At 51.7% G+C, this 12,523-nt stretch overlaps 1 protein-coding gene across 15 annotated transcripts in view; it reads right to left on the bottom strand.

Moving 5' to 3' along the window:
* The window catches only part of HDAC5 (histone deacetylase 5), a 1,827,433-nt gene that overhangs the window by 109,431 nt on the left and 1,705,479 nt on the right, over positions 1 to 12,523 (bottom strand). For all 15 annotated transcript variants that reach the window (XM_086923931.1, XM_086923932.1, XM_086923941.1 and 12 more), the window contains one exon: positions 10,806 to 10,959. In XM_086923931.1, coding sequence (XP_086780057.1) covers positions 10,806 to 10,959 — 154 coding nt within the window. The remainder of the gene's footprint in view (positions 1 to 10,805; positions 10,960 to 12,523) is intronic.

Below are 12,523 nucleotides of genomic sequence, written 5' to 3'. Positions count from 1 at the left end.
ACCCATCTAGAAATGGTTCGCTTGTGCACTGCCCGACCCTTCTTTGCGCCCACGTAACCAAAAAAAGAGTTTGGCATCCACCCGGAACTGGCGTGTGCGATCCAGATAGAATGAGAGCGCACGTTTTGGGTCCAGACTGTGGAGCCTCTCTTCCTCTTTGGAGGGATGCGGAGGCGGAAAGGAGGTGGACAAGGTAATGGACTGCCCGATGTGGAAGGCCGTGACAACCTTGGGCAGGAAAGAGGGTCTCGTCCGCAGCACAAGCTTGTCCGGATGGACAGAGAGGAAAGGAGGTGTAGAAGAGCCTGGAGCTCACTCACTCTGGCAGAGCTGATGGCAACCAGGAAAGCAGTCTTCAAGGTAAGAAGACGGAGAAGACAGTTATGGAGCGGCTCAAAGGGAGCACACATTAGGTAAGTAAGTACAAGATTCAAGTCCCACTGGGGCATCACAAAGGGAACAGGAGGGAACATGTGTGTGATGCCCTTCAAAAACCTATTTACAATGGGGGACCTGAACAAGGAAGGCTGATCAGGTAGCCGTAAGAAGGCGGAAAGGGCAGAAAGGTACCCCTTGAGAGTGCCCAGAGCAGAGCCCTGCTGGGCAAGAGAAAGAAGTAAGAGGAGAACCTCAGAAAGGGGAGCAGAGAGTGGGTCCACAGCCTTTGCTGTGCACCATGCCACAAATCTGTTCCACCTGCAGGCGTATACCGACTTTGTGGAGGCACGCCTGGCTGCCAGAATGATATCACAGACTTCGGGAGGCAAGTCAAATGGCCTCAACTGCCGCCGCTCAATCTCCAAGCTTGTAGGTGGAGACTGGACAGGTTCGGGTGCAGAACCGTCCCCTGCTGCTGCGACAGAAGGTCCTCCCGAAGAGGCAGACGAATCGGGGGATCGACTGACATGCTGAGTAGCTCGGGATACCAGTATCTTCGTGCCCAGTCAAGAGCCACAAGAATAACCTGGGCCCAGTCGCGCCTGATCTTCTTCAGCACTCTGGGCAGAAGTGGTATAGGCGGAAAGGTGTACAATAGACCGCAACTCCACTCGCGACGAAAAGCGTCTCTGAGCGAGTGCCCCTTGGAAATTCCAACGCGCAGAACTGATGACATTACACGTTCTCTTCTGTGGGGAATAGATCTAACCATTGCTCTCCCCATTGCTGAAAGAGGCCTTGCGCCACGTCCGAGTTCAGACGCCATTCGTGATCCATCATGCACCGACGGCTGAGTTCGTCCTCCCTGGCATTCAGAGAACCTGCCAGGTGTTGAACGACCAGGGTCACGCCCTGATGTTCCAGCCACTGCCAGAGGCGCAGAGACTCCTGGCATAGGGTCCACGACCCCACCCCGCCCTGTTTGTTGCAGTACCACATGGCAGTGGTGTTGTCCGTGAACACCTGCACTACACTCCCCCGGACAGAGGGGAGGAATGCCTTCAGTGCTAGTCGGATCGCTCCAAAAGGTTGATATGGAGCCGGGACTCCGCCAGAGACCAGAGGCCTCTGATCTCCGCCTCTCCCATGTGGCCTCCCCAGCCCTGGAAGGACGCGTCCGTCACAACCACGTGCTCTGGGTGGGGTAGGGAGAGGGATCTGCCACTGACCCAATCGCTGTCCGTGAGCCACCACTGCAGCTGTCTTGCAGTGCCCTCCGAGATCAAGACATGATCGGACAAGTTGTCCTGATGCTGGGCCCACTGAAACTTCAGGTCCCACTGCAGAGCCTGCATCCGCCACCGGGCGTGATGCACCAGAAGGATGCAGGAGGCCATTAGCCCCAGAAGCAGCAGCATCAACCTGACCGAGGCTCGGGATAAAGGCTGAAAGATCGGAATCAGAGCCTGAATATCCCAAACCCGTTGTTCGGGTGGATAAACCCAAAACTGTGCCGAGTCTAGAACTGCTCCGATGAAGAGGAGCTTCTGAGAGGGACACAGGTGCGACTTCGGCACGTTGATGGAGAACCCCAGCAAGAACAGGAGGTCGGCCGTAGTCTCGTGACTGTCTGGGGGCGAGCACGCCTTCAACAACCAGTTGTCGAGGTAGGGGAAGACTGACACCCCTAACCTGCGCAGATGAGCTGCGACCACCGCCATCACCTTCGTGAACACCCGTGGGGCGCTGGTAAGGCCGAAGGGGAGCACGGTAAACTGAAAGTGCTCGTGGCCTACCGTGAACCGCAGGTAACGCAGTGGGCCGGCAGGATGGGGATGTGAAAATAAGCGTCCTGCAAGTCCAACGCTACAAGCCAGTCTCCAGGGTCCAGGGCAGCTAAGACCGAGCCAGTGTCAGCATCTTGAACTTCTCTTTCCGGAGGAAGCCGTTGACGTTCTACAGGTCCAAGATAGGGCATAGGCCCCCTTTGTCCTTCTTGGGAACCAGAAAGTAGTGGGAGTAGCAACCACACCCTACTTCTGGCCCAGAAATGCGCTCGATAGTCCCCTTGGCCAAGAGGGCCGTAACTTCCTCCTGCAGAAGTTGCAAGTGATCCCCCGACACGCGGTTGTACTGCTGTGGCATGGCTGGAGGGGTCGCCTCGAAGGGGAGGGCGTAACCCCTTCAGACGATTTGCAGCACCCACCTGTCCGACGTGATGAAGCGCTGGAGGAGGTGATGGCGAACCCTGCCCCCCACTGGTGGTCGAATGTGCCTGAAGGCTCGGACTAGGAGGGCTTTGAGGCGGATGCTGCGGGCGTGGATGTGGCCTGGCCTCGCCGTTGTCCCCGGGCACCGCAACGGCAGTTACCACGTCCGCCACCGCGCTGGATGTTAGTCTGCGGCCCGTGGCTGGCAGGACGTGAGGGGGCACCACTTCCTTGGCCACGAAAGGAGCGAAAGGCCTTGGCCCTAGCCCTCGAGTCCTTAAAGCGCTCAAGTGCACTGTCTGCCTTGTCGCCAAAGAGGCGACGGCCATCAAACAGCATGTCCATAAGGGTGTTTTGGACATCAACTGAAAAGTTGGCGGACTTCAGTCAGACGTCACCGTTGTTGCCATCGCCCTGCCTAGCGAGTCTGTTGTATCTAGTCCACATCGGATTGAATATCGTGCCGCATCTCGACCCTCCGCAAGGGCGTGGGCGAGTTTAGTCCGGGCCTCCTCCGGACATTGTGGCAGCACGTCCGCGACTGTGTACCACAGAGAGTGGGTATAACGGCCCAAGAGGCACGTAGTGTTAACTGACCGCAACCCCAAACTCAGTGAGGAGAACATCTTCTTACCATACTGTTCGTACCTCTTGGATTCCTGATCGGGGGAGCCGTCGGGAATGCGGTCTGGGAGTTAGAGGCCTGTATGACCAGGCTCTCGGGAGTGGGGTGGGTGGACAGGAAGCAAGTGTCGCCCGGAGCCGGGCGGTGGCGTCTGGATACGTTTCTATCTACAGGGGGACCTGTAGCGGGCCTGGACCAAGTGCCCAGAAGAACGTCAGACAAGGCCTCATTAAACGGCCGAAGAGATTGACTGCGGTTTAAGGATCTCAGTGAGGAGGTTAGTCCTCACGGCCGCGACGTGGAGTTCAAGGGATAAGGCCTTGGCCGCCCGCGTCAACACCACACTATTGGCAGCCCCCTCCTCCGTAGCCACGGTAGGAGGGGAGACAAAACCAGTGTCTGGCGAAGTGTCCAAACCACTGGCATCGACTAGCTCACCTGCCCAGTCCTGATAAGACTGGCACTCACGTGCCAGAGGGTCCTCAGACCCCTCCCAATCCGCCTCGCCACCTGAGTACCAGGAGATGTCAGGGTCGCATGATGGGGCCGGATCATAAAAGAAAAAGTCTTCTCTCGACGTCTAATACGGTGTCGAGCGGCGCCGCTCCGGCAGCGGAACCGGGTCGAGGGGTGGACCGGGGACGACGTTGTTCGGGGACGGCGTCGGGGCGACACCCTAGGGGCCGGCGAGGTCGTAGAGTCGACCGGCGACGACCCAGATCCGGATTCAGAAGGGCCCTGCAGCGCCGGTACCGAAGTCGCCGAAGCACCCAACGGCGCCTCGGTCGAAGCACCCGGCCCGCTTGGGCTCCCAGTCGGGACGGGCGCCGCGGAACCCGACGGAGGAGTGAGCGACCTCATGGCCGTGAGAAAGGCATCGATCTCCTCTGGCATCGAGTTCTGACCAGGACCGGGCGGTATGGAGCAGGCCGCGACGCCTGCGGCTCCGGCGGAGCCCGCGGGAGGTGTCGCCCGAACCCCCGGCCGCGTCGCGCGGGGTCAGAAGAGCGATGTCGCTTCTTCGACTTCTTGTGCCGCTTACCTGAGGACTTGGAGCCCGAGGAGTGGTGTCGACTCTCCGAGCTGTGATGACCTTTTCCTCGCGACAGGTCCCTCGACCTCCGTCCGGACTGGGACCTCGAACGGTGCGGGCCGACTGCCGGATCTCGAGGCGCTTGCGGGACTGCTCCCGCCAAGCCTTCGACGTCAAGGCCCGGCAGTCGGGGCACGACTTGTCATCGTGGTCGGGCCCCAGGCAATGTAGACACCAGCGATGGGGGTTGGTAACCGACATCAGGTCGGTTGCAGTCGACACAGGGCTTGAACCCGGGCATCCCTACCGGCGCCGTCGGAGTCGCTCGACATCGAAGAAAGATCAAAAATGATCGAAAAAGTTTAGTTAAAAATTGACTAAGGGTACCACTTTTTCCGGATCGGCGCTTGCTGGCGCGGAAAAAAGAAGAACTGAGGTCAGCGCGCGAGGGCGGCCTCTAAGTACTCTGGCGACATCATCCCGGCGCCAACGACGCCGACGACGGACGTGGAGATGCAGACGACGCCTACCGACGCGCAAGGGTACTGCTACACAAAAGTTTCCGGATCCAGTCTGATGCCTGGGGATATTCTAAGGTAAGAAATCTAATACTAACCTGTTTCTTTCAGATGCCTGCTTATATTCAAGTTGTGACTGTCTTACCTCAGGTATATTTTGGGGTTTAACTTTCAATATCTTAATTAATTTATTGTGTAAGTGTGTGCATTGACTATTAAACCAACTTTTATTCCATGATCTATCAATTTGTTTCTTAGTCAATATCACACTTATTATCAGAATGTACCTCAGGGACTAGGGTCTTCTGAGCAGTGGATGGCATTCTATTGAATGATTACATGATGACCTTGACAGTGAACAGTGAGTGCGTCTTTTTTCTTAAACATTGACAATTTCAACATCAAGGCTGAGAATTTCAACATCATGGTCTTCAGTGTCAAATGGGAATGATGCAATCTATGTTCCTTGCGCTAGATTTTGGATCTCTACAGAGGAGCTATCAAAAGGTCTCAGAAGGCACTGAGGTGGCGGCCACATCAGTTCCCAGAGCTTCTTTGCTAAGAGACTTCTAAAAATGTTCCTTGCATTGTTGCTGTATCAGTTCATTATCTTTCAGTGCCCTTTTAGACATCAGTTACATAAAGTATGTGCATTCTTCTCTGACATTTTTTTTGCCACATGAAGGACACTAAAGAGCAGCTTAAAGGGCAGTTCTCCAAACCAGCAAAATTTATTTAATTTTTGTTGTTTATAAAAAACAAACAGTTTGAAACTTCAGAGGCTTTTGCCCCATTTATGTCAAATTACATATTAAATAGGCTGTTGTAAAAAAATGTGACAGTAGCCCAGTACATAATGATGAAAAATAAGTTTGTCAGAAATGTGCTCAGTGACCCCAAATTAAGACAGAGACATTATCTGCCAAATGGCTATAGTACCTTTTAGGACAACGATGTCCATGCAACAATAATTTGGTTACACAGCAATATACATCTTTTATCAGTTAAGCTATCTTGCACATGTTTTACCTGAACAATTGAGTCCCAGAGAGCACTCATAAATAAGCACTGCTTAATTCACAGTTTCTTTAAAAAACCCTCCTTGCACTGTGGCTCTCTTGTTAGACAAAAAAGGTTAAAAACATTTAAATAGTCAGTTTATATTCGGGGCAACTGACAAAATAACATGGATGCTGCCATAAAATATGGTAACAAATCTGGGTAGCTAATTTAAGGGCTGCTCAATCCTTTTCATGTACCATGATATAAATCTGCTCACCCGTGAGGGTCTCAAGGCGCTGGGGGGAGGGGCAGGGGGGTAAAGCAGCTCCGTTCAGTCGAACAGCCAGGTCTTGAGCATCTTCCTAAAGATGTTCAGAGAGGGGGTTCGTCTAATGTTGAGCGGGAGCTCGTTCCAGGTCTTGGCTGCGACGTAGGAGAAGGTTCTTCCACCTGTTCTGTCTCTGCGGATGCGCAGGATTTCGGCGAGGGTGAGGTCGGCGGATTGGAGATTTCTTTTGGGTACGTGAGGGAGATTCTCTCGTTGAGGTATTGGGGTCCGGTGTTATGGATGCATTTGTAGGCGGGGGTGAGCATCTGAAAGTGACTCTCAACGGGGAGCAAGTGGAGGTTTCTTAGGTATTGGGTGGTGTGCTCGTGTCGAGGGATGTTGAGTAGGAGTCTGGCTGCGGTGTTCTGTATGGTCTGGAGTATGCGGATAGGAGACTTATTGATCCTGGCATAGAGGGCGTTGCCGTAGTCCAGTCTGCTGGTGATGAGCGCGTGGGTGACGGATTTCCTTAATTCGTGGGGGATTCACTTGAAAGTCTTTCAGAGGATTCGGAAGGTGTTGAAGCAGCTGTAGGCGATGGCGTTTACTTGTCGGGTCATGTAGAGGGAAGAGTAGAGTATGATGCAGAGGTTTCGGGCGTGGTTCGTGGGTGTGAGGGGCTGCCGAGAGCAGTGGGCCACCAGGTGTCGTCCCAAGTCGAGGGGTAGGGTCCGAGGACAAGGACTTCTGTCAACTCCGAGTTGAGCTTCAAGCAGTTTCTGCTCATCCAGGATGTGACGTCCTTCATTCCTTCCCGGAAGCTGAATCTGTTGGTGATTGGGTCCTTGGTGAGGATGAGCTGGGTGTCATCGGCATAGGATACAATGCTGAGTCTGTGCTTTCGGACGATGGTGGCGCAAGGGCCATGTAGATGTGGAAGAGCGTGGGGCTGAGCGATGATCCTTGGGGCCCTCCGCAGTTGGTTTCCATGGGTTCGCAGAGGAAGGGTGGTAGTCTGACTCTTTAGGTTTTGCCGCTGGGGAATGAGTGGATCCAGACGAGAGCGGTTCCTTGTATGCTGGCGTCGTGGAGTCTGGCGGTGAGTGTGCAGTGGTAAGACGGTGTTGAATGCTGCAGAGAGGTCGAGTAGGATCAGGGCCGCTGTGTGTCCTTGGTCGAGGAGGGTACGGATGTCGTCTATGGCTGCGAGTAGGGCGGTTTCGGTGCTGTGGTTGCTGCGAAACCCGGATTGGGAGAGGTCCAGGATGGAGTTTTCTTCGATTAATTTGGTTAGTTGTGTATTAACTGTCTTTTCTGTGTCTTTGGCTGCGAAGGGGAGGAGGGAGATGGGTCGGTAGTTCTTGAGGTCGGTGGGGTCTGCTGAAGGCGCCTTGAGCAGCGGTCTGAATTCTGCACGTTTCCAGTCGTCGGGATAGGTGCCGGTCTTGAAAGTGGTGTTTATAGTGTGTCGTAGTTCGGGCGCGATGGCAGCTCTGTGGAAGATGTGCGGGGGCAGGGGTCTGTGGGGGCCCCTGAGTTGATGCCTTTCATGCTCGAGGAGGTGTCTTCAGTGGTGACTAGGTCCAGGAGAAGATGGTGGACTGGCTGGCGTTGCTCAAGGAGGAAGTGGGTTCGGAGTTGGGTGTCTGGTTGTTGAAGTGGTCGTAAAGTGCCTTGACTTTCAGATGGAAGTAGTGTTGCAGAGGTCTATGGTTTCGCTGGGAGGTTTGGTGAATTCCTGGATGACGCTGAAGAATTGTTTAGAGCTGCCGGCGTTGGCGAGGTTCTTGTTTTGGATGAAGGTCCTTTTGGTGGATCTGATGCATTGGTGGTATTCCGGCATGGAGTTTTTGTAGATGGTGTGGTATTCTGGCGTTTTGCTGTTTCTCCAGTTCTTCTCAAGGTGTCTACAGGTGCGTCTGGATTTTTAAAGGTCAGCGGTGAACCAGGTGGCTTTTCTGGGGAGTGAGTGACGGATTTGCGTAGGGGTGCAAGCTTGTCTGCGCAGCAGGAGATCCATGTGTGGAGTACTTTGGCTGCGAGATTGGCGTCGTAGGAGAGGTGGGGCGTCTCGGATCGCCCAGATGGGCTTGCCTTTGGGGCGCTGGTGCCGCGGCTGCCATTAAATAGGGAGGGATGCGCAGCTGAGAGGTGGGAGCGGGAAAACCGGCAGGGGGGATGGGACACGGGGGCAGCACCAGCGGAAATCAGGCAGGGAACAGCGCAGAGCCAAAAGTGGGAAGAAATAGAGTAAAAGGCACAAAAAGGACACAGATATCATGACAAACAATGCTGAAGATGTTTTATTAGTATAGCTCATAAAACATACAAATTACACTAATAATTCGCTCCTCATGTCTATTCTGAACAGTCAGTTAAATCAATTATAGAATAATGAACACAAACAGAACATATATCATCAGTGATTACTAAAGAAAACACTGGAAATGAAAATTTTATATATGTCATATCTTACTTTGCATGTTAAACCATGTCAATTAATTCACAGTTACTTCCAATTTCAAGATCCATAAAATAATAAACCGTACTAAATTAGATGACCGTAGTATTGCCTACAAATTTTTAGGCAATGGCCGAAGCTTATTATCAAAAAGAATGTTGAATTATAAAATATCACTTTTTTCCTGGAGAGTTAAATGGTGCAGACAAATTGACAGAAAACATGGTGTACTTTACTCTATCTTTGAGTCACAGCTATAATGGACAAGTTACTTACCTTTGGTAACGCCTTATCTAGTAGAGACTATCTAGCTGCAGATTCTGTCACCTTATAATAATGCCCAAGTGAGGGTATGCTAAGGTCCAAGACCTCGACCACCCTTCTCATCATAATTGCAAAAGACATTCTCCACTCCATAGCCAAGGTAGGGGGAGAAAGGATGCCAGAGATTGGAGAAGTGTTTAGTTCACTGGCTTCTGCAAATCCTCACACCGGTCAATGGTAGGGTCAAGTGGCTGGTATTCTTCAGGGTCCAGTGACAGCTCCCATTCCTCCCAGAGTCCTAGCCCAAAACAATAGGGCTCAGGCCCGGGCTGGAGGACAAGGCTCCAGTCGGCCCTTGAGTCAACATCTGGGTTTTAAGACCAGCGCCGGTCCGGATCTATCTGTAGATCCAATGGACCTGACTTCCACTGGGCCCCGAGCGGCCGCCGAGGAACAAGTAGAGACCCCTCCTGACCCCGCAGGATTCAAAGTCTTGCCAGTGGGGATGGCCACTCCAATATAAGGCGAATGGCCTCATGAAACTCTCCGAGTTGAGCAAGGGTCGCTTTAGCTCCTAGAAACCCGGGGAAATGCAGAGCAGACCCAGGCGCTGGCTCAACCGTGAAACCTGAATTCGAATGACAACACTCCCCCATCTCGTCGAAAGACTTCGACAAATGGGTTAAACTCGAAGACTCAACATCTTGTCATTCTTTTTCTTGTAGGACTTACCTGAGTGACCTGATGACTTAGAATACAACAAAAATCCCAGGCTCCATGACCTTCATGACCTACCTCTCGAACGGGTAAGAGATTACCACGGCATTGCATGTCAAGCTGTCAGGAGCTTGAGGGAGAACTCCCTCAAAGCCTTCTGGTGCATGGCAAGGCAGTCGGCGCAGACCTTCAGGTCGTGGTTGCGTTTGAGGCACCAAAGGCATACAAGATGTGGGTGTCGGTAGCAGGTATCATAGGACTTGAAGCAGGCCTTCTGAAAGGACAGAACTGCCACACCAGGGTGAAAATCTCAAAAAGAGTCGAAAAAGAGTCAGTCAAAAAAGACTCCAGGGCATCTCTCTCCAGATCAGCGCTCCGGAGTGACTCATGAACAGGTACCGCGCTGGTCACTTCTAGCTGGGACGACACCACGCGGAGCCAAGCGACGCCACCTAGAGGCGTGCAGGGGTTCTGTTGAGTTTGTTTTCCAGATTCAGTCTGATGTCTGGGGATAATTCTAAGATAAGGAATCTGTTGCAGGAAGTCTCTATGATATAATTTTTATTTATTTATTTATGTGTGTTTTATAGAGCGTGAACCTGACCAGTTAGGGTATCACAGCCTTTACATGATTCATAGATGCATACAGGAGCCTTCGAGGGGGGTGGGGATACAAGTAAACTTGGCCCAGAGGGTATAAGTGCGCTTTACAGAATTCAAAAATTGTATACGAGAATTAAGGGATAAACACAGGAAAGTACATTTTACGAGAAACAGAGTGTCCCAGATCCCAGGGTGGTGTGCCCGGAGGTGCCGGGGCAACAGGATAGACCCGATGCAAGGTAGTAGTCGAAAGTAAGAGGAAGTGGGTCAAGGTCGCCGAGGTGATTTGAAGTCAAAATTTAGGAGAGGAATTTGCCCATTAAAAAGGTTTTGGTATCCTTTTTAAAGTGAGCCAGAGATGGAGGTCTTCTAATGGCGGGCGGGAGTTCCATATTCATGGAGCAGCTCCGGAGAAGGCCCGATTGTCTGTTTTTCCCCCGCAAGCGTGCTGGTTGGAGCAAAAATCCTCTGGCGGAACGACGTTTCTGGTTCCTCAAGATATCACGATTTGCTGAGCAAGAAATGCCGGGGAATTTGAGTAAAGGGCCTTGTGCGTGATGCATGCCAATTTGAGTTGGATTCTGGCCTCAAGAGGAAGCCAGATAAATAGATTATTTCTGTTTAACGCTAAACAGCAAATTAGTAACATAGAAACTTACATGAGTAGAACCCAATAAAAATGTTGCCTTCTTATTTGTAAAGCAATGATTTGGTGACACCATTTACCTGGGAGTACATACGGCGCTTCCCTGTTCTGCATCCACCGACAGCAATGCCATGGCACTGACAGTCTCCGCTTCTTCAGCTTCCCCCTTCTGGGCTTCCAACAAGGAGTGGCTTACTATACAGGAGGAACGCTTCAGCATACTCCAGTGTTTACCTGCGAACAACAAGATCACTTTTAGAGCGCAGCTTCGTGAAAGACTGCATTAATTAATACATTACCTACCTTCAATAACTATGTCTCTGTAAGAGATACAGTTAGTAATAGATTCCTTACCTTAGAATTAGCCCCAGGCCACAGACTGGATCCGGAGAATTGTTTCTTAGAAGTACCCCTGTGCGTCTGTAGGTGGCGTCTGTCGACTGTGCAGCCGTCGGCGGTGGTGTCGTGGTCGCCGGTATGACGTAGCAGTGCCTACTTAGATGCCGCCTGTGTGCGCTGGCATTGGGTCTGACACGACTTTACATGCCAGAAGCGCAGAGCCACGAAAGACACTGACCAGTGGTGCGCCACAACTAGGGCCCTGTAAGGTAGTCCCTATCTCTAGAAGTGGGGTGGTAAGGAATCTATAACTAACCTAGGTCTCTTACAGATACATCATTACCGAGGGTAAGTAACTTATTCATCTGAAAGAGACAGTAGATTTCTTACCTAATAATACATACCCCAGCAATACCAACTCCGGAGGTGGGGTCTGTGAACCAAGTTCACACCAGAAAGTCCTGGAGGACAGAACTGGCAAAATAGCCGTCCCTCCAGACTTGGCTGTCCAAGCTTTAATGTCTGGTGATTGTGTGCTTAGATGACCAGGTTGCTGCCTGCCAGATGTCAAGGAGTGGGACTCCAAGTGCCAATGCAGTAGTTGCTGCAGTAGCCCTAGTGGAATGAGCATGCAGCCCCACTGGAGGTTCCTTTTTTGCTAAAAGCCTAACAGATTTTAATACCAAGGACAACCCATCAGGATATGGTACACTTTTGGACAGCCCAACCTTTCTTGGCAGCAAAATAGCCAACGAAGAGTCGATCATCCACCCAGAAATCTTTTGTGTGGTCAAGGTAGAAGGACAGCCTACATTTTGTTGGTCCAAACGGTGGAGTTTCTCCTCCTCCTTCGAAGGGTGTGGAGGTGGGAAAAAGGTGGGCAAAGTGATAGTTTGTCCCATGTGAAATGGAGTAACCACTTTAGGAAGGAACAAAGGTCTCGTCCTAAGCACCACTTTGTCAGGATGCACAGAGAAGAAAGGGGGCTTAAAAGTAGGGCCTGGAGCTCACTCACCCTGCGAGCAGAGGTGATTGCAAATAAGAAAATCAGTTTTCAGGGTGAGGAGCCTGAGAGGACAGTTGTGAAGAGGCTTGAAGGGAGCACACATAAAATAAGTTCAAATACGATTCAAGTCCCACTGGGGCATTATGAAAGGAGATTGAGAAAAGAGATGAATAATGCCCTTAAATAATCTGTTTACAATAGGGGACTTGAATAAAGAGCGCTGATCTGGTAGCCGATGGAAAGCAGAAATAGCTGCAAGATAGCCTTTTAGAGTGCCCTAAGCAGAGCCCTCCAGGACCAAAGAAAGGATGAACAATGAACCTCAGAAAGAGGTGCAGAAAGGTAATCCACTGCCTTTGCTGGGCACCACACCACAAACTTATTCCATCAACAGGCGCATACTGTTTTAGTGGAGGGATGCATGGTTGCCAAGATGACGTTAAAGACTTCGGG

Source organism: Lissotriton vulgaris, chromosome 5 (assembly GCF_964263255.1).
Source record: "Lissotriton vulgaris chromosome 5, aLisVul1.2, whole genome shotgun sequence".
NCBI classification, from domain to species: domain Eukaryota; kingdom Metazoa; phylum Chordata; class Amphibia; order Caudata; family Salamandridae; genus Lissotriton; species Lissotriton vulgaris.
The sequence above is the reverse complement of the archived record's forward strand: the minus strand, read 5'-3'. Positions and strand labels throughout refer to the sequence as shown.